This window comes from Pezoporus flaviventris, unplaced genomic scaffold (assembly GCF_033815535.1).
Source record: "Pezoporus flaviventris isolate CSIRO_AGI_PZ_B2104156 unplaced genomic scaffold, CSIRO_AGI_Pfla_v1 ptg000078l, whole genome shotgun sequence".
Classification (NCBI taxonomy): domain Eukaryota; kingdom Metazoa; phylum Chordata; class Aves; order Psittaciformes; family Psittacidae; genus Pezoporus; species Pezoporus flaviventris.
In genome coordinates this window covers 18,084,649-18,105,779 of record NW_026892626.1, presented here as the reverse complement: position 1 = coordinate 18,105,779, position 21,131 = coordinate 18,084,649, and the positions used below count along the sequence as shown (strand labels likewise).

Genomic DNA, 21,131 nt, shown 5'->3' with positions numbered 1-21,131 from the left:
GTGCTGTGGTTAGATTTTTATTAAAACTATATTTAAATCTGCTAAAGACAAGTTCACTGGTGATCTTTCCAAATGAGCTTCTTTAGCCTTCATCTTTTGTGTTTTTTTTTTTACTTTTAGAAGTGTATTTAAAGCTCAGTTTAGGGGAAAAAAGGATGAATCTGGCAAACATCTGGCACACTTCCTGCTGTATTACACCCCTTGGAGTGGGAGGAAAAGCGATCCTCATTTAATCTTGTATGTTTGAAAAATGCACGGAGGAATCATGAAACCGAGCTAAAAAGCAAACATCTTTTTATTGTAGAATGCCCCAAGGAGATGAATTAATTCTGAAGCTCCAATTCTTGATTCACTGTTACAGGTACAGCTTTGATTTTTACACAGCACATGTGAGCTTTAGCTGCTACATCACGGTTTTAATGGGTTTATTTTCATTTTAAGGCAATACCTGGCTCAAAGCAGTACCAGAACACAAGAGCACACAGTGACGGCCAGCTCAGCTCCATCCCCAAACCACTGTCCCCATGGACAGTTCCAAGGTACCACTTAATATGTTACTTACTTAATGGGTACTTACTTAATGGGTTTATTTTCATTTTAAGGCAATACCTGCCTCAAAGCAATAGCAGAACATAAGAGCACAGAGTGACGGCCAGCCCGGATGCCTTCCCAGCCCACTGTCCCCATGGACAGTTCCAAGGTACCACTTAATGTGTTACTTACTTAATGGGTACTTACTTACTAGGTTTATTTTCATTTTAAGGAAATACCTGGCTCAAAGCAGTAGCACAACACAAGAGCACACAGTGATGGCCAGCCCAGCTCCATCCCCAACCCACTGTCCCCATGGACAGTTCCAAGGTACCACTTAATGTATTACTTACTTAATGGGTACTTACTTAATGGGTTTATTTTTATTTTAAGGCAATACCTGCCTCAAAGCAGTAGCACAACACAAGAGCACAGAGTGACGGCCAGCCCAGATACCTCCCCAGCCCACTGTCCCAGCCTACTGTCCCCATGGACAGTTCCAAGGTACCACTTAATGTGTTACTTACTTAATGGGTACTTACTTACTAGGTTTATTTTCATTTTAAGGAAATACCTGCCTCAAAGCAGTAGCAGAACACAAGAGCATGGCCAGCGAAGCTCCCTCCCCAGACCCCTGTCCCCATGGACAGATCCAAGGTACCACTTAATGTGTTACATACTTAATGGGTACTTACTGACTAGGTTTATTTTCATTTTAAGGCAATACCTGCCTCAAAGCAGTAGCAGAACACAAGAGCACCCAGTGACGGCCAGCCCAGCTCCCTCCCCAACCCACTGTCCCCATGGACAGTTCCAAGGTACCACTTAATGTGTTACTTACTTAATGGGTACTTACTTAATGGGTTTTCTTTCATTTTAAGACAATACCTGCCTCAAAGCAGTACCAGAATGCAAGAGCACACAGTGATGGCCAGCCCAGCTCCCTCCCCAGACCGCTGTCCCCATGGACAGTTCCAAGGTACCACTTAATGTGTTACTTACTTAATGGGTATTTACTTATTAGGTTTCCTTTCATTTTAAGGCAATACCTGCCTCAAAGCAGTAGCACAACACAAGACCACAGAGTGACGGCCAGCCCAGCTCCCTCCCCAGCCCACTGTCCCAGCCTACTGTCCCCATGGACAGTTCCAAGGTACCCCTTAATGTGTTACTTACTTAATGGGTACTTACTTACTGGGTTTCTTTTTATTTTAAGGCAATACCTGCCTCAAAGCAGTAGCACAACACAAGAGCACACAGTGATGGCCAGACCAGCTCCCTCCCCAGACCACTGTCCCCATGGACAGTTCCAAGGTACCACTTAATGTGTTACTTACTTAATGGGTACTTACTTATTGGGTTTCTTTTCATTTTAAGGCAATACCTGGCTCAAAGCAGTACCAGCACACAAGAGCACACAGTGACGGCCAGCCCAGATACCTCCCCAGCCCACTGTCCCAGCCTACTGTCCCCATGGACAGTTCCAAGGTACCACTTAATGTGTTACTTACTTAATGGGTACTTACTTACTAGGTTTATTTTCATTTTAAGGCAATACCTGGCTCAAAGCAGTACCAGGATGCAAGAGCACACGGTGATGGCCAGCCCAGCTCCTCCCCAGACCACTGTCCCCATGGACAGTTCCAAGGTACCACTTAATGTGTTACATACTTAATGGGTACTTACTTAATGGGTTTCTTTTTATTTTAAGGCAATACCTGGCTCAAAGCAGTAGCAGAACACAAGAGCACACAGTGATGGCCAGCGAAGCTCCCTCCCCAGCCCAGCTCCCTCCCAGACCCCTGTCCCCATGGACAGTTCCAGGGTACCACTTAATGTGTTACTTACTTACTAGGTTTATTTTCATTTTAAGGCAATACCTGGCTCAAAGCAGTACCAGCACACAAGAGCACACAGTGATGGCCAGCCCAGCTCCCTCCCCAGACCACTGTCCCCATGGAAAGTTCCAAGGTACCACTTAATGTGTTACATACTTAATGGGTACTTACTTAATGGGTTTCTTTTTATTTTAAGGCAATACATGTCTCAAAGCAGTAGCAGAACACAAGAGCACACAGTGACAGCCAGCCCAGCTCCCTCCCCAAACCACTGTCCCCATGGAAAGTTCCAAGGTACCACTTAATGTGTTACTTACTTAATGGGTTTCCTTTCATTTTCAGGGAATACATGCCTCAAAGCAGTACCAGAATGCAAGAGCACACAGTGATGGCCAGACCAGCTCCCTCCCCAGACCACTGTCATCATGGACAGTTCCAAGGTACCACTTAATGTGTTACTTACTTAATGGGTACTTACTTAATGGGTTTCCTTTCATTTTAAGGCAATACCTGCCTCAAAGCAGTACCAGCACACAAGAACACAGAGTGACGGCCAGCCCAGATACCTCCCCAGCCCACTGTCCCAGCCTGCTGTCCCCATGGACAGGTTCAAGGTACCACTTAATGTGTTACTTACTTAATGGGTACTTACTTACTAGGTTTCTTTTCATTTTAAGGCAATACCTGCCTCAAAGCAGTACCAGGATGCAAGAGCACACGGTGATGGCCAGCCCAGCTCCTCCCCAGACCACTGTCCCCATGGACAGTTCCAAGGTACCACTTAATGTGTTACTTACTTAATGGGTACTTACTTACTAGGTTTCTTTTCATTTTAAGGCAATACCTGCCTCAAAGCAGTAGCACAACACAAGAGCACACAGTGACGACCAGCCCAGCTCCCTCCCCAGACCACTGTCCCCATGGAAAGTTCTAAGGTACCACTTAATGTGTAACATACTTAATGGGTACTTACTTAACGGGTTTCTCTTTATTTTAAGGCAATACCTGGCTCAAAGCAGTAGGACAACACAAGAGCACACAGTGACGGCCAGCCCAGATACCTCCCCAGCCCACTGTACCTATGGACAGTTCCAAGGTACCACTTAATGTGTTACTTACTTAATGGGTACATACTTAATGGGTTTCTTTTTATTTTAAGGCAATACCTGCCTCAAAGCAGTACCAGGATGCAAGAGCACACAGTGATGGCCAGCCCAGCTCCCTCACCAGACCACTGTCCCCATGGACAGTTTCAGGGTACCACTTAATGTGTTACATACTTAATGGGTACTTACTTAATGGGTTTCCTTTCATTTTAAGGCAATACCTGCCTCAAAGCAGTACCAGAAAGCAGGAGCACACAGTGATGGCCAGCCCAGCTCCCTCCCCAGACCACTGTTCCCATGGACAGTTCCAAGGTACCACTTAATGTGCAACATACTTAATGGGTACTTACCTAATGGGTTTCTTTACATTTTAAGGCATTACCTGGGTCAAAGCAGTAGCACAACACAAGAGCACACAGTGATGGCCAGACCAGATGCCTTCCCAGCCCACTGTTCCAATGGACAGTTCCAAGGTACCTCTTAATGTGTTACTTACTTAATGGGTACTTACTTACTAGGTTTCTTTTCATTTTAAGGCAATACCTGCCTCAAAGCAGTAGCAGAACACAAGAGCACACAGTGACAGCCAGCCCAGCTCCCTCCCCAGCCCAGATCCCTCCCCAGACCACTGTCCCCATGGACAGTTCCAAGGTACCACTTAATGTGTTACATACTTAATGGGTACTTACTTACTAGGTTTATTTTCATTTTAAGGCAATACCTGCCTCAAAGCAGTAGCACAACACAAGAGCACACAGTGATGGCCAGCCCAGCTCCCTCCCCAGACCACTGTCCCCATGGACATTTCCAAGATACCACTTATAGTGCTACTTACTTAATGAGTACTTACTTAATGGGTTTATTTTCATTTTAAGGCAATACCTGGCTCAAAGCAGTAGCAGAACACAAGAGCACACAGTGACAGCCAGCCCAGCTCCCTCCCCAGACCACTGTTCCCATGGACAGTTCCAAGGAACCACTTAATGTGTTACTTACTTAATGGGTACTTACTTAATGGGTTTCCTTTCATTTTCAGGGAATACCTGCCTCAAAGCAGTACCAGAATGCAAGAGCACACAGTGATGGCCAGACCAGCTCCCTCCCCAGACCACTGTCCCCATGGACAGTTCCAAGGTACCACTTAATGTGTTACTTACTTAATGGGTTTATTTTTATTTTAAGGCAATACCTGCCTCAAAGCAGTAGCACAACACAAGAGCACACAGTGACGGCCAGCCCAGATACCTCCCCAGCCCGCTGTCCCCATGGACAGTTCCAAGGTACCACTTAATGTGTTACTTACTTAATGGGTACTTACTTAATGGGTTTCCTTTCATTTTAAGGCAATACCTGCCTCAAAGCAGTACCAGAATGCAAGAGCACACAGTCATGGCCAGACCAGCTCCCTCCCCAGACCACTGTCTCCATGGACAGTTCCAAGGTACCACTTAATGAGTTACTTACTTCATGGGTACTTACTTAATGGGTTTATTTTCATTTTAAGGCAATACCTGCCTCAAAGCAGTAGCAGAACACAAGAGCACCCAGTGACGGCCAGCCCAGCTCCCTCCCCAACCCACTGTCCCCATGGACAGTTCCAAGGTACCACTTAATGTGTTACTTACTTAATGGGTTTCCTTTCATTTTAAGGCAATACCTGGCTCAAAGCAGTACCAGAATGCAAGAGTACACAGTGATGGCCAGCCCAGCTCCCTCCCCAGACCACTGTCCCCATGGACAGTTCCAAGGTACCACTTAATGTGCTACTTACTTAATGGGTAGTTACTTAATGGGCTTCTTTTCATTTTAAGGCAATACCTGCCTCAAAGCAGTAGCACAACACAAGAGCACACAGTGGCAGCCAGACCAGATGCCTTCCCAGCCCACTGTTCCCATGGACTGTTCCAAGGTACTACTTAATGTGTTACTTACTTAATGGGTACTTACTTATTGGGTTTCTTTTTATTTTAAGGCAATACCTGGCTCAAAGCAGTAGGACAACACAAGAGCACACAGTGATGGCCAGACCAGCTCCCTCCCCAACCCACTGTCCCCATGGAAAGTTCCAAGGTACCACTTAATGTGTTACTTACTTAATGGGTACTTACTTACTAGGTTTCCTTTCATTTTAAGGCAATACTTGGCTCAAAGCAGTAGCAGAACACAAGAGCACACAGTGATGGCCAGCCCAGCTCCCTCCCCAGACCACTGTCCCCATGGAAAGTTCCAAGGTACCACTTAATGTGTTACTTACTTAATGGGTACTTGCTTATTGGGTTTCTTTTTATTTTAAGGCAATACCTGCCTCAAAGCCGTACCAGAATGCAAGAGCACACAGTGATGGCCAGCCCAGCTCCCTCCCCAGACCACTGTCCCCATGGACAGTTCCAAGGTACCACTTAATGTGTTACTTACTTAATGGGTACTTGCTTATTGGGTTTCCTTTCATTTTAAGGCAATACTTGGCTCAAAGCAGTAGCAGAACACAAGAGCACACAGTGATGGCCAGCCCAGCTCCCTCCCCAGACCACTGTCCCCATGGAAAGTTCCAAGGTACCACTTAATGTGTTACTTACTTAATGGGTACTTGCTTATTGGGTTTCTTTTTATTTTAAGGCAATACCTGCCTCAAAGCAGTACCAGAATGCAAGAGCACACAGTGATGGCCAGCCCAGCTCCCTCCCCAGACCACTGTCCCCATGGACAGTTCCAAGGTACCACTTAATGTGTTACTTACTTAATGAGTACTTACTTAATGGGTTTATTTTCATTTTAAGGCAATACCTGCCTCAAAGCAGTACCAGCGCACAAGAGCACACAGTGATGGCCAGCCCAGCTCCATCCCCAAACCACTGTTCCAATGGAAAGTTCCAAGGTACCACTTAATGTGCTACTTACTTAATGGGTACTTACTGAATGGATTTCCTTTCATTTTAAGGCAATACCTGCCTCAAAGCAGTACCAGAATGCAAGAGCACACAGTGATGGCCAGACCAGCTCCCTCCCCAGACCACTGTTCCCATGGACAGGTCCAAGGTACCACTTAATGTGTTACTTACTTAATGGGTAGTTACTTAATGGGTTTCTTTTCATTTTAAGGCAATACCTGCCTCAAAACAGTAGCACAACACAAGAGCACACAGTGACGGCCATCCCGGATACCTCCCCAGACCACTGTCCCCATGGACAGTTCCAAGGTACCACTTATTGAGTTACTTACTTAATGGGTTCTTACTTAATGGGTTTATTTTCATTTTAAGGCAATACCTGGCTCAAAGCAGTAGCACAACACAAGAGCACACAGTGACGGCCAGTCCAGCTCCCTCCGCAACCCACTGTCCCCATGGACAGTTCCAAGGTACCACTTAGTAACATATTAAGTTGAGTTACTTACTTAATGGGTACATACTTATTAGGTTTATTTTCATTTTAAGGCAATACCTGCCTCAAAGCAGTACCAGAACACAAGAGCACACAGTGACAGCCAGCCCAGATGCCTCCCCAGACCACTGTCCCCATGGACAGTTCCAGGGTACCACTTAATGAGTTACTTGCTTAATGGGTACTTACTTAATGGGTTTCCTTTCATTTTACGGCAATACTTGGCTCAAAGCAGTAGCAGAACACAAGAGCACACAGTGATGGCCAGACCAGCTCCCTCCCCAGACCACTGTCCCCATGGACAGATCCAAGGTACCACTTAATGTGTTACTTACTTAATGGGTACTTCCTTACTAGGTTTCCTTTCATTTTAAGGCAATACCTGCCTCAAAGCAGTAGCAGAACACAAGAGCACACAGTGACGGCCAGACCAGCTCCCTCCCCAGAGCACTGTCCCCATGGACAGTTCCAAGGTACCACTTAATGAGTTACTTTCTTAATGGGTACTTTCTTAATGGGTTTATTTTTATTTTAAGGCAATACCTGGCTCAAAGCAGTAGCACAACACAAGAGCACAGAGTGATGGCCAGTCCAGCTCCTTCCCCAGACCACTGTCCCCATTGCCAGTTCCAAGGTACCTCTTAATGTGTTACTTATGTAACAGGTACTTACTTAATGGGTTTCTTTTTATTTTAAGACAATACCTGGCTCAAAGCAGTACCAGCACACAAGAGCACACAGTGGCGGCCAGCCCAGCCCAGCCCAGCTCCCTCCCCAGCCCACTGTCTCCATGAACAGTTCCAACTGTTGACACGTGAACCATGTGCCCCAAGCTGAGTTGGGCTCCATGTGCACAGCCTCAGGTGGGCAAAGCCTCATGGAAATGGGGTTGGTTCAGTCAAATGTCTTTTGATCTCATGGGCTGTGTGTCTTTGACGTGCTATAGTCCGCTAGATGCTTGGCCCATACAGGTGTTTAATGCACAGGACACGTTGTGCACCTCCTCATTAAACAGATGTTCCCGAAAGAGCCTCTTCCTATGCAGATGGGGTCTCAGCCATGCTCCTGGTTAGGACCTGCGTGTCTGCTGTGCCACCTTAAACCGCATGGACAGGACATCTTTTATCCCTGCCTCTATCTCGTCGTTGGCCTGCACAGACCCAACACCTTTGGGAGATCCTGTCAGAATCAAGTCTCCTTCTTCCAGGGTGACTATTTCACTGATGTAGCTGATCAGGTAAGGGATGGAGAAGATCATGGAGGAGGTGTCCCCTTCCTGCCTTAGCTGCCCATTCACCTTGAGCCAGATCTTCAGCTTGTGAGGGTCTAGGATCTTCTCCTTGGGCACAAAGTCGCTCACTGGGCACGATGAACTGAAGCCCTTGGCCAAGGTCCAGGGCAGACCCTTCTTTTTGCACTCCTCCTGCGTGTCCCTGGCTGTCATGTCCAAGCAGAGGGCATAGCCAGCCACGTGTTCCATGGCAGCCTCCTGGGGCACGGCCTGGGCTCTCTTCCCGATCACCACCCCCAGCTCCACTTCATGGTGCAGGTTGCTGCAATAGTACGGCCGCAGGATAGGCGACCCTTCGCGCACATAGGCCGTGGAGGGCTTGAGGAAGAAGAGGGGCTCGCGGGGCAGCGCGCTGCCCATCTCCTTGGCGTGCTCCGCGTAGTTCCGCCCCACACACACGATGTTCCTGCCCCACTCCCAGAATCGAGACAAGGGTTTGGAGGAAGCCATGGCCGCGCCGGCTCCTCTTCGCCCTTGGGCTGTCCTTGCCGGGCCCGGAGCCCCGCTGCCGCCTCCGGCCCGCTCCCTGCCCGCCGCGACCGCCCGGTGCTGCCGCTCGTCCCCCGCCTCCTCACCCGGGTCAGCGAATCGCCCGTGCCGGGCGTGCCGAGCGGCAGCGGGGAGGCAGGAGGACGCCGAGCCGCGCAGCACCGCCCCTGCCGCACGCCGGGCCGGGGCCGTGCAGGGCCGTCCCGGGCGCCGCTGCCCGCCTCCCCGGGGCCGGCCGCGGGGCGGAGAGCAAAGGTAACCGGGGCCGGGGCTGGGCACCGGGCGGGGCGCTTTGCACCATGCTCGTCGGGGGCTGGCAGGGCCTCGGCACCGCCCTAGCCGCCCTGGGAGCTGGGGCCCTGCTCCGAGCCGGTACGTGGGGCGGGCGGCGGTGGTGCTCCCGGTTAGGACCTGTAGGGGCGGGCAGTGGGGCGCGGGGAGCTGTCGCCTTGCAGCGGGGCCGGGGTTGGGCAGTACCGGGGCGGAGGGGCCGTGCGGAGAGCTGGGTGGCTGCCGGCGGACCCGGGTTTGGCAGCGGGTCCCCGCCAAGCTCGGAGATGTGACGGTGGATTTTCTGATCTCGTTTTCCAGCTTAGGGGTGCGCCCAGGCTTTTAAGCTGACTCACAGCCCCAAGTAGGTCAGTTTCTGCTCAGCTGGAGCCGGGCTCTGCGGACGGTTTCTATCGATAACACAGCTGGGAGGCGCCTATGGAGCCTGGGCTGGCAAAGCGCAGGTCTTTGGGATGGGAGGAGGGCTCGGGGATGAGGCTGGTGTTTACAGTGGATTTGATGCGTGGCACATTGCATTGGCAACGTAAACAAAAAAGCAATACCAAACCTGAGCTTTTGCGTTTACGTTTAGGGCCTAAATTCTGCCAATGGCTTTGAATTGGAGTCTGGGCTTTAGCTTCACAGTGCCTCTGGGAAGTCTTGCTATTGTGTTGCTCCGGTTTTAAGATCTGTCTTTCATGACTGAGAATTCATTGGAGTTAACTGCCAGACTTGCAAACCCTGATGCTGTCGTAGGAACAAATGTGTCAAACCCAGTACTAGCTGCTCCCGAGCTCCCCCAGGGTGCTGGGTGGATGCTGCACATCCCATGCAGGCTTTGGTGACAGTGGGTGGCCCTGGCCATGCTGCTGGCAGCATGTGCCAGTCAGGTTGGCAAGTTAAGTGGGAATGGGAGTTGCCTGTGGTTCATGAACCGACTCACTCGGTGGTGTGTGGAGCCACAAAATTGCAGGGTATGTGAAAAATATCTGTGTGTGGAGCATATAAAATGGAATGGAGTGTTTCTTTCTCAGGCAATGCAGGGACATGCACCTGGGTATGTGTGGGCAGTCATTTTTGAGTGACAGCTGTGTCTGAAATAGGATTTTTCCACTCTTTTCTGTAATAAAATGAATAAACCAAAATTCTGTGGAAAAGGGGAAGCATCCCTTTTCTGAGGGAACCTCCCCTTTTCTGAGGGAACCTCCTTTTCTCCACCGTGCTGCTGCCTGCCTGCCTTCAGTCTCCAGCATGCATGCATCTGTGTGATAATATTAACATCTCCCCTCTGCAAACCCTTCCCTCTTGATGACTCGTTGCATGATAGAACTGTCCCAGACAGCCCAGTGTGAGTCAAAGGCTGCTGGTGCTCTGCTCTGCCTGTCTCACTCCGCTTCAGGCATGAAGCTGGGAGGGACATGTTACAAAACCAAGCAAAAATGAAGTCATCAGGTGTTAATTTTAGAGCAGACCTGCACGTAGTGCAGTGATCCATGCGTTACAGAGCGGCTCTGCCCTGGAGCCAGGCTGAGAGAGCTGGGCTGGGTCAGCCTGGACAAGAGAAGGCTCCTGAAGGGGAGACCTTAGAGCAGCTCCAGTGTCTAACGGGGCTACAGGAAACCTGGAGAAGAGCTTTGGACAAGGACAGGTAGGGGCAGGCCAAGGGGAATGGCTTTAACCTGCCAGAGGGGAGACTGAGATGCGCTCTTAGGCAGAAGCTCTTCCCTGTGAGAGTGCTGAGGCGCTGGCACAGGATGCCCAGAGAAGCTGTGGCTGCCCCATCCCTGGCAGTGTTCAAGGGCAGGTTGGACACAGGGGCTTGGAGCAAGCTGCTGTAGTGGAAGGTGTCCCTGCTTGTGGCAGGAGGTTGGAATTGGACGAGCTTTAAGGTCCCTTGCAACACAAACCCTTCTATGATCCTATGATACGATCGTAGATGCTGTGTGTTAGTGCTGGGCCAGGGCAGGGGTTTTGTGTCACCTGGGGAGCTTCCTTGAGCAGAATGGTGCTGGAGAACATGTCCCTCTCACGAGCAGCTCAGGCTCTGCTCTGCTCTGCTCACCGAGCCAGCAGGCTGGAAAGGTGCAGATGGGAATTCAGAAGGAGTTTCATACGTTGTGTTTTCTCATTCCTTTGTCTTAAGTCACATTTTGGAAGACGCTTCTTTTTGCGGTGTTGCTTGTTTGTTTGTTTTGCAAGAATGGTGAATTAAACACGCAAAGAGACTTTGGAATCAGGGCCAAGGTTAGAAATGCTTCTGAGGAAGAAAGTGTTTTAAGTGGGTGAGTAATTCCTTTGACTTGACGTTAAAGTAGTGTTTTGTTCTCTTTTTTTTTTTCCCCTTCCCCCTGTGTTTCCCCTCTAGTTGGTGTCTAGCACACAAACAAACGTGCATTATATACAGCTCTTGTGACTGATGACAGCATCCAAATGTGACTACCATCCAAACTGCCATCGCATTAGGCAGCAGTGAAAGACAAAATTGATTATTTTTCCCTATCAAGGAATAGTAAGGGTTTTTTTGTTCTTTTTTTTTGAAAGGCCTCTTCTGCTCCAGAAGAACTGTCAGCAGGTAGGGATGCTTTCCTCAGTACTACATTCCTTCACCATCAAGTACCCAGTGCATGCTTACACTGTTGTGCCTTACAGTTCTCCTTGTAGCACTGTGTTTAATTTTACTCCCACCTTCCTTCCACCATAGTCAAGTGGGATGGTGGAGGCAGAAAGGGACAAAGTTCTGGGCAGGGCAGTAGTGCCAGAGGGGCCTTACAGCCTCCCTGGGCTGGGTTTAGAGCTGCGCACCCCGGTCAGAGCTTGGATCTTGGTTTTGCAGCCTGTTGTCACTGTGGGGGTGTGGGGGGGATGTGTCTGTTTTGGCTGTAGGCAGTCTGGGGCCTCTTCTTCCCAGCGCAGGCTCTTATCAAGGCTGGGCAGCACAGATGTAGTTTGGGAGCATGGGGCAGGCTGATTACGAGCGTGGTGACCTCTCTGGCACTGGTTGAGGTGACCAAGCACGGAGAGTTGGAGCCTTGGGGAGAAGAGTCGGTGGTGCAGAATGGAGCAGGGGCTGAGCCAGCCCAGTTCAGAGCAGCACAGTCACACTTAGTGGTGTGTGAGGGCCTTGAGATGTTAAGACAACTGATCTGTGACTTGCAGAGACCGACACCTCTTTCCCTGTGTGTATGTATGGACCAGAGCCCCAGCAGTGGAGGACCTTGTCCTCTTTGTTGCTTCATGGTTTCTTTAAGGCCTATTTGTCTGTGAGTTGAACAGTGGAGCCCAGGTTGCATCTGGAATTAGGTTTGCTGCTTGGATCTGATTAAACATTTAACCAAAAGCAAATAGGGAAGCACTGCTGTTCCATCAAGGTGGCCTGTGAGCAAGAAACCTGCCTGCAGTTCGTGCCTGGTACCTGGCAAGGCAAGAGCCTTGCCTGCCATGTGAGAGACCATCTTCTCTCTATGCATGTGCAGGATGTGATTTTCCCAAGTAACAAGCCAGATATTGCTCTTGTAGCAGTGTGTGCATTCGTGTAGTTCTCCTTTTTTTGTCCTTTGGCTGTAACAAGGCCATCTGTGCTTTTATTTGCAAAGTCACTGTCCTGGGCCGACCTTTGTCCAGCTGCTCCCTCTCCCTTCTGCTTTCCTGCCCCTTGAAACCTTCTCTCTAACTGAGGTGCAGTGCTTTCCCTGCATGAGCACATCTCTGGGAGCAGAGTGTTTCATCCCTCTTTGGTGCAGATGCAGGGCACCAAGGGCCTCTGGTGGAGTGGGGCACAAGATGACACAGCCAGGCACGAAGTCTTTGCCCCATGGTGGCCTCTGAAGCAGGCAGGTTGGGCTGTCCATACCCTTCCTTCTCGGGCTGTGAGGTGGGGACCTGCTGTGCTCTGTCCCACTTGTTCCTCTCACTGGACTAACCTGGGGTTTGACTGTCTTGGGGTCCCCAGGTCCAGCACAGCTGCGAGCTATCTTCTTGCACACAGAGCACGAGCAGAGGAAGTCAAAGACCATCACACAAGCCAACATGAAGGTGGAATTGCTCCCAGCCCTTACAGACAACTACATGTACCTCCTCATCGATGAGGAAACGAAGGAGGCTGCAATAGTGGATCCTGTGCAGCCCCAGAAGGTAATGCTGTCTGCTGCTCTTGTGAGCAGGGTGCTCACTGCAGCAAGTCTGGGACATCCTTCCAGGTTGCCACATCCATGACGGAATTAGTCATATGCTGACTCAGGCTTGGGGCAAAGGCAGGAAATACTGGCCATGCACAGGTACAACACAGCTTCACAGGCATCTTCTTCTGGGCTCAGACAGCTTGTCCCTGAATTCAGGGGTTATTGACCTGATTTTGGTTTTTGCCCTCAGTTTCATGTAGTGCAGGAAAGAGGAAATGTTACTGAGGGCTTAGTCATGACTGTCTGGATCAGAGACCTTTTGTCCTGATCTGTAATTACAACTTGGAGAGTTGCTGGGGCTCTTGCAAACCTTGGAGCAGTTGTGTTCAGATTACACCAGGCACCAGTTATGCTGTCAAGTCATTTCACATGAGTTGTAATGCTCTTGCTCTGCCCTGTGCCTGCAGGTTTTGGATGCTGTCAAAAAGCATGGGGTGAAGCTGACAACTGTCCTGACCACCCATCACCACTGGTAACTATCGGCTGTAGTGGGATCCCTCTTCCCTCTGTATAAACACAGGCAGTCAAGAATTGTTGCTTTTCTGGATCAGATTGGTCTCTAAGCAGGAGCTTAGGTGTGAGTGGAAAGATTGGAGCGGGGAAGCATTCCCTTGGGTTTGCTATCAACCAAATAGATTGTCTAGATGCAAGCTCTGTGTGCCAGTGCCTTTGAATTTTAAGATGCTGACTTCTTTCAGGTGAAATAGCTGTGTGTGAAGAGAGCTGTGGCGTGCACCTTGCTCACACTGAGGTGCTAGGGCATGCCTGTAAGGCGTGCTACTCAGTCAGCACTGGTGGGAGGATTACCTGCGTTGCAGATTAACTCTGCCAGGGATGTAAAGGTGAATGTTTTGCTTCAGCAGTTCTGCAGTGCTGACCCTGAGCAACCTCTCCCATGGGTCATAGTGGAGCCACCTCTGTGGCTGGATAGCCAGCCCTGATCTGGCAGGATCAGCACTGTGAGCACATGCTGAGCTGTTGTGCCTGCTCCATGGTGTCTTGTGGAACACTGAGTTACACGTATTCCACTTATCCCAGTCTTAGTTACTGGAGAGTTGACTGTAAGCCCCTAAGGCTGGTGTTTTCCACCTAGGTATGAACTTGTGGGGGTTGTTTCACTGCCCTGATTACTGGAGAAATTGTCCCCACTCGTGTTGATGTGACGTATTCCTTGATATGAGAACAATGTTAGATACTGGGAGAATAGTAGATTAGAGATGATCACCTGGAGGTTACCATTGCAATATGAGTTATGATAAATTTGTCTTCATCCCGCCCAAATCCATTGTTCTGCTCTTCCAGGGACCATGCTGGAGGAAACGAGAAGCTGGTGAAGATGGAGACGGGGTTGCGTGTCTATGGGGGAGACAGCAGAGTCGGAGCCCTGACCCAGAAAGTGTCTCACCTTACATCCCTTAAGGTAAAGGCAGTGAGCTGCAGGACTTGGCTAGAGGCATCTCCTCTGTGTGTCACAGCTTTAGAGCTGGACCTCTGGAGTGGTCCAACTTCAGCTAATATTGTGGTCACAGCTCTTTTACCTTTTAATATCTCTTGGATGCAGCTGATAGTTTAAGTCTTGTTTTGGTGGGTGATACATCACTGATGAGGACATTGGCATGGCCTGGAAACCTCATTGCCTGGAGCATGTTGGATGTCCCTGAGCTCCTTGACAGCTACCTTAACTGGGGTGCTCGGAACAGATGTGTGACAGGACAGGGCTTGCACTCTGCTTGAAGTGTAGGTGGCACTAGAAAAACATAAGTGGTCCTCTCTGAAGGAAGGCTGGAATACAGGGGGAAGAGAAAGTGGGCCAGCAGTGCTAGCAGCCTGCACTGCTTTCCAGAGCTAGAGCAGCAGACCTTGTTGGAACCTCGCTGATCTGCTTACAGGCAGATGACATAAACTGCTGTGAAATGTGCAGGCTGGCATGAATGGCACTGCTAGTCCTGGCATGCACCTTTGGGGAGCGAGGATGAGCAAAAAAGGGAGCACAGAAGTACATGGGAAGGTGTGCAAATCAGGGCTGTGGGGGAAACATCCCCCTAGCCTCATGAATGTGTTTAATCCTTCCCTTGTTATCCACTTCTTCCCTTCAGCTTCATTTTTGTTTGGAGCTTTTTACACTTGATTAACTTTGTTTAGGATTGTGTATTGCTCAGGCTCTGTTTGCTCTTGCTGCCAACCAGAGGCTGGGTCACTCTGCATGTAAATAAAAGACTCTGGCAGTTCCCTTTGTCACAACACCTGCTAGGAGGAGACAGCTCCCTTCCAAGCCCCTGCCATAAACCTCTCTTGCTGGTCTCTCCCAGGAGCAGAGCTGTATGAGAATTTGCCTGTAGGACCACTGGACCACTGTAATAGTTGCAGTTCTTTGCTAACCATACAAATGCTAGCCAACAGTAGCTTAAGCTCTAGTTTCTGCCTTCTTCTCAGGTGGGATCTCTTAATGTGAAATGCCTCTGTACGCCGTGTCACACTTCTGGACACATCTGTTATTATGTGACTAAGCCAAATAGCTCCGAGCCACCTGCAGTTTTTACAGGTGAGGAGTTGGGAGGTTGCATTGCCACAGTCTATGTTGCAAAGGATGAGCTACCCCTCTGCCTGTGTGCTTCTGACTCTGGACGTGCAGTCATCCCTTCCTGCCAGTGCAGTTGGTTAACATCGACATCTTAGAATCACAGAATGGTTCAGGTTGGAAGGGACCTTAAAGCTCATCCAGTTCCAACCCCCTACCTTGGGCAGGGACACCTTCCATTAGAGCAGGTTGCTCCAAGCCCCATCCAGCCTGGCCTTTAACACTGCCACGGCTTGCCCCCTTATCAAGTGCTACTAAGTGGTAGTTGTAGCTGAAACTGATGAAACCCCTCTGGGTTTGTAAACCACTGCTGGACACGCTGCAAGCAACATCAAGAGTGAGCCCTGGATGAGTCCTACATCAGTATTCTCTTCTTTGGAACAAAGAGCTGTTGGTTTATGGTCTCAGACCAAACTGTGGCTGATTCCAAAACCTGTTAGTTTTTCATGTATCTGTACTCATATCTGTAACAAAACTGAAAGAAGATAGGGGAGTAAGAGAGGGCTGGTGCTTCACCTCCTGTAGCTGGTTCTGCATCCTGTTTTAGAGAGTAGGATCCCCCCCTTCCCTGCGACTGTGCCCTGTCATGTCATTCCTCTCCTGAGGGGCGTTCTCCAGAGCTTGCACCAACTGCTGCATAGAAGAAGGAATGGCTTAAGCAAGATTTTAGGGGTCATTGAGGAGAAAATGCAGAAGCAACCCACTTTTGTTCAGCTTCTTAGCAAAGACCACTGTTATTCCTTGTCTGCTCTAGAAGGGACAGGAAGGGATGGCAGACTGCCCACAGGTTTGCGTGGTGAGGTTGTAGGGTTTCCCACAAGTTGTGTTTGCCACGTGGGTTCATGTAGCACATGAACAGCCTGACTGTCCCCAGGCCTTCTACTGAGCTGCAGCGAGAACAGCAGTGGCAGGACTGAGCCCTCTGGTCCATGTGCTCACACTTTGGTGTGTGGAGCTGTGTCTGGTCCTGACACAATGTCACCCTCCCTTGCAGGTGACACACTGTTTGTGGCTGGATGTGGGAAATTCTTCGAGGGAACCCCAGAGGAGATGTACAGAGCTCTGATTGAGATCTTGGGCACCTTGGACCCCAAAACGGTACGAATCCTCCTTTTGTGCTAGTAAATTAAACCAGCCACAAATTACTCCAGACATCAGAGAAACTGTCTTCCTAATAACAGTGTTCAAAGAGAGAGTTGAAGGAATGAATGCTTACATAGGGAACTGTCTTTGATGCTGAATAGCTGGAGTGCTTGGGGAAGGAAATACCTATCCCATATGTTTGTGCTTTGTGGGGACGGAGTAGGGGCTACTTATTAAAACAAGGCTGATGAGCTGGGACGCTTAGGCTCTTTCATCAGGCTTGCTGTGGAATTGGCAGATAGTACTGGCTGATAATTCCTGGCACTTCTCCTGTGTGGGTCTCCAGTGGAGGGTGGGGTGTGTCCTTGAGGGTTGGTCACATTGATGGTGGTACCTGGTGGCTCCAGCTTTGCGCCTTCAGAGGTACCCAGTCTCACTCTTCCCTTCTTGTCCTAGAGAGTTTACTGCGGTCACGAATACACAATCAACAACCTCAAGTTTGCTCGACACGTTGAACCCAATAATGCTTCCATCCAGGAAAAGCTTGCTTGGGCCAAGGTAAGCTCATTCATCCTTTCCCTAGGCTTGTTGCCTTCATGGAGACAAAGCTTTTCTGAGGAGGTGGAGGAGAGAAGACAACGTTGGGGAGAAAGACTGAGGAAAGGGAGGCCAGGGGAGCGACGTGTGGGGGAACAGGGTTTGTTTGTGGCCCAGAGAAGACAGTTTGCTCCTGGTGGAGATGTGACCCTCCCTGGAAGCTTCTTGGTATAATTACATGCTGATGCCCGTGTCTGTCTGCAAGGGTGTGTGTCCCCAGTGTCTCTGTGCACCTCAGTGCTTGCTGGCTGTGTGTTGCCCTGGGAAGGGCCTGGCCTGAGGAGCGGCTCAGGCAGTTCAGTGCAGCACTAACCCTGCATGGTCCATACACAGGACATTTCTTGTTCACTAAAACCTTCCTCATGAAGCAGAAATCTCTCCCTTGTTACAGGCAAAGTACGACAGTGGTGAGCCAACCATACCCTCCACCATTGCAGAAGAGTTTACGTACAACCCCTTCATGCGAGTGAGGTACAGGGGAAGTGTGGGGATGCTCCCTGTGTTTGGAGGGGGATGCGGGAAGGGAAGGTGTCCAAAGAAAGAGCTGTAACTGGGAATTGCTCTTCTGCTTTACATATTCCTGCTGATGCCCTCAGGATGCTCCTTCAGATACACTCGCTGTCCTGGCAAAAGCTTGCTGCAGTGCAGCATGAAGGGTTGTGGTGAGCATCTCTGCCGGTGCTGAAGTCCCTGACTCAGGAGACAGAACAAGTTTCATTGTGTAATTCCATTCCCTCATAAAGCAGAGTTTGGCAGCAGCAGATGCTGTCCAAGGCACAAAAGCATTTCCAATTTCCTCTTGCCATTGAGCATTTAAACCAAGGGAGCCGATAAGCCTGTGCCAGAGCCCCGAGTCTTTCATCTTTAAGTGCAACATTTCCCCTTGATGCAGGCAAAACGTGATAGTAGTGACTTCATCGCTGAGATTTTATCTTGCAGTTCTTGCATGTGGTGTTTTCCTCTGGCAGGGAGAAGACAGTTCAGGAGCATGCTGGGGAGACCGACCCCATCCGAACAATGGGGGCCATCAGGAAAGAGAAGGATAATTTCCGAGTCCCGAAGGACTGAGCACTGCCTGGATCACTTTAATGTCAGTTCAAGTGTAATTTAGACTGTTCAGATGTCTTAGGAGTTGAACCTTTTGTTGTGGTTGAGTCATATTTAGGCTTTTATTTTGTTTTAATTAAGGTAAAAAGAAGCACTTTGCCCTTGTTGAGATGTTCTACAGCATATTTATATTATGATGAAGAATATTTATCCTTCTATTTCTGGCTCTCAAACTGTCACACATGTCACATGCACATCATTTTCCAAGTGTTGATACGTGGCTCAGAGCCTGGGGTGGGGAAGGGTCGAACCCTGAGGTCTAGGAAGAAGCTCTTGTTCTGTCTGTAGGAGCCTGCTGCAAACAACAGTGGGACTGTGCCCTGAGATACCGTCATCTAAACCAGACAAACTGCAGTAACTGCATTGCCAGCTGAGGAGCTGAACCTGCCTGCCATGCTGCTACTTAAATGCCTCCAAGCCTGGCACCTCTGGCTCCACTAAAACCAGTTCTTGGTGACAGACCCACTCTGCTGGTGTGGGGCTCAGGTGGTGACATCGTCTTGCTCTGACCCTGCCCCCTGGGGGCTGCCCAGCTCTTTTGTCTCTGACATTCCCTCCCCTGGGCTGCAGTAAATACCAGGCAGCTGCTTAGAGGTTGCACTGTTGCTTAAACCTTCCACTCTTACGCCTGTCCGCATGTACCTGCTTACTGCTTTCAAGCGTGATCTGTATGTTACTTGTATTAGTACCACACAAATGAAGAAGGGATTTGTCTGCTGGCCTAAATCCTGAGAAGAAACCACTTACCTAGTGACTGTGTGCTGATGGGACTCCTCTACTGATGCCTTGCTGCTGAGAGCCAGGGCAGCTGCTTTGTGCCTTGCTGTGAGTAACAGGACAAATGAGTATTTTACTACCTGTTTGCTGTTCCCCAGCGGGAGAGCAACTGTTATGGTGAGACTCTGGCTTTGGGGCTGTGTGTGCTGGGGAGTTTTATCACCAAAAGGGTGCTCAGGCATTGGAACAGGCAGTGGTGGAGTCACCATCCCTGCAAGTGTTCACACACCATGTAGACAAGGCCCTCAGTGCCATGGGTTAGTGGTGGCCTTGGCAATGCTGGGCAATGGTTGGACTTGATGAGCTTAAAGGGCTTTTCCAAGTGTGTGTCAGAGTGGGGGGTAAATTTTGGGGGAAAACTAATCCAAGTTTGCAGTGAGGGGGTCCTGCACTTCCCATCCTCCAGCTTGATGTCTTCACACGCAAGAGATGTGAGTAAAGGGTGAGGAGCATCCTTGTGGACTTGGCATCTGTGTCTGTAATGCATCTTCCTCCTAATGGTATCTCCTTCCTTATCATGCTCTCTGCTTGCTGCAGATCTGCTCAAGTACAAGAGGTTTTCAAACAAATCTTTTGCAGCTAAAACTAACAGAAGTGTCAAAATGATTTTGGTTCTGTTTTCTCCCCCTCTCCCCAGTGCATGTTGGTAAGTAACCCCACGATGGATTGTCACCTGGGGTCCCCGGTGTGACCACAAGCTGCTGTTCCTCAGTGTCTGAGCTGGGTTTGGGGTAGCACCGTTTCTTTATTTGCTTTAAAAAGGTGAATTTGATGTAGTTCAGACAGAAAAGTGGTACCTGAATCTTCACTACCTTGAATGCTGTGCTGCTACAACGGAGCGTGATTGTACCGGTGGCTGTTTGATGGAGAGCAAATAAATGACAACTGTAAAGCCAGCGTTGGTGAGGTGGGCTGCAGGAGGGGAGGCTTTTATCATACAGTTTCGTTGATTTAATTCTTCAGTACTAGTGGTTGAATCAACCAACTGGAGGCATCCTTTGACCTAATCCTCATACTCCAATACTGTATGAGGTTGTTCCAGCTGCAGATCCCCTCTTCCTATCCCCATACTTGTATAGTACAGAAGGGTCACAAGGAGGCTCAGGGTGTGCAATGGAGCCTGAATTGATTGGGATTTAAAATTCCAGTTACTGTGTAAGTCCAGAGGTGTGGAGTATGTGCATTATGGAAAGCCCTTGGTTGGACTAGACCACCTTTACAGGCCCCTTCCAACCCAAACCGTACTACGATTCTGTAATCCAAGGGGGGTATTTTGGGATACTCTGGGGCTTGATCCAAGGTCTTGTTACAACTTGGAGCCATGGTCAGTGCTTGTTTCCTGCTTGCAGGGGCTGTTCCCTCCTTCACCCATGGCATTTACAGGACCACATCAACCCCAAATCAGAGCTTGTGCCTGGCTGAGAATGAAGCTGAAGCTCTGTGTATGTCTACCCCCATGCCTTTGGTGCTGTTTGGGCTCTATAGGTGATAGCCCCATGTCTCCTGAAGCTCTGCTCCTACTGCAGTGTTCAGATGTGTCCCTACCCTTGTGTGCCGGTGCCACTTCCCATTCCTGGTGGGAGCTGACACCCGCAGCCCTGCTGCAGCCCCTCATCCTTCTCCCTGGAGCACGCTGATGGTGGCTGCTTCTGCCTGTGGGGCTGTGACTTTGTCAAGCCCGTTTCGGGATATTGGGGGACCGCATGTCCGGATTCCCCCTGGTGGTACCCGGTTGCGGGTTAACCCCGCAGCGGGTGCGTGATGCGGGTCTCGGTGCGGTGCTGGGCGGTGGTTCCTGGGAGGCCCCGTGCCCCGCTCGGTGTCACCGCCCCACGCAGCCGGACCCGCCCCGCACCGGGGGGGTTGGGGGGCGGGACGCGCCCGAGCGCTGCGGGAGGGGCCGCA

General features: G+C 49.9%; 3 protein-coding genes across 4 annotated transcripts in view; 1 reads left to right on the top strand and 2 right to left on the bottom strand.

Moving 5' to 3' along the window:
• LOC133279790 (uncharacterized) overlaps positions 1 to 21,131 on the bottom strand; it is a 188,526-nt gene that overhangs the window by 72,752 nt on the left and 94,643 nt on the right. The gene's annotated exons all lie outside the window — the stretch shown is intronic.
• Positions 7,666 to 8,822, bottom strand: FAHD1 (fumarylacetoacetate hydrolase domain containing 1). Its single transcript, XM_061474038.1, has one exon. It carries the CDS (start codon positions 8,595 to 8,597, stop codon positions 7,926 to 7,928), a length of 672 nt encoding a protein of 223 aa, XP_061330022.1. The 5' UTR covers positions 8,598 to 8,822; the 3' UTR covers positions 7,666 to 7,925.
• On the top strand, positions 8,776 to 20,122 carry HAGH (hydroxyacylglutathione hydrolase). Of its 2 annotated transcripts, none has more exons than XM_061474036.1 (9): positions 8,776 to 8,891; positions 12,856 to 13,037; positions 13,492 to 13,556; positions 14,387 to 14,504; positions 15,518 to 15,626; positions 16,657 to 16,760; positions 17,202 to 17,303; positions 17,734 to 17,813; positions 18,311 to 20,122. In XM_061474036.1, exons 2-9 carry the CDS (start codon positions 12,933 to 12,935, stop codon positions 18,408 to 18,410), a joined length of 783 nt encoding a protein of 260 aa, XP_061330020.1. In that variant the 5' UTR covers positions 8,776 to 8,891; positions 12,856 to 12,932; the 3' UTR covers positions 18,411 to 20,122. The 2 variants fall into 2 exon arrangements, with proteins under 2 accessions (XP_061330020.1, XP_061330021.1); XM_061474037.1 differs by having other exon boundaries at positions 8,881 to 9,008.

What these genes read in the sequence shown, in the direction of transcription:
- FAHD1 (XM_061474038.1), bottom strand. Translation starts at nt 8,597, where the DNA reads ATGGCTTCCTCCAAACCCTTGTCTCGATTCTGGGAGTGGGGCAGGAAC.
- HAGH (XM_061474037.1), top strand. Translation starts at nt 8,936, where the DNA reads ATGCTCGTCGGGGGCTGGCAGGGCCTCGGCACCGCCCTAGCCGCCCTG. An exon ending in ATCCTGTGCAGCCCCAGAAG is followed by an intron (nt 13,038 to 13,491) that starts GTAATGCTGTCT and finishes CTGTGCCTGCAG; the next exon opens with GTTTTGGATGCTGTCAAAAA. An exon ending in AACCCCTTCATGCGAGTGAG is followed by an intron (nt 17,814 to 18,310) that starts GTACAGGGGAAG and finishes TTCCTCTGGCAG; the next exon opens with GGAGAAGACAGTTCAGGAGC.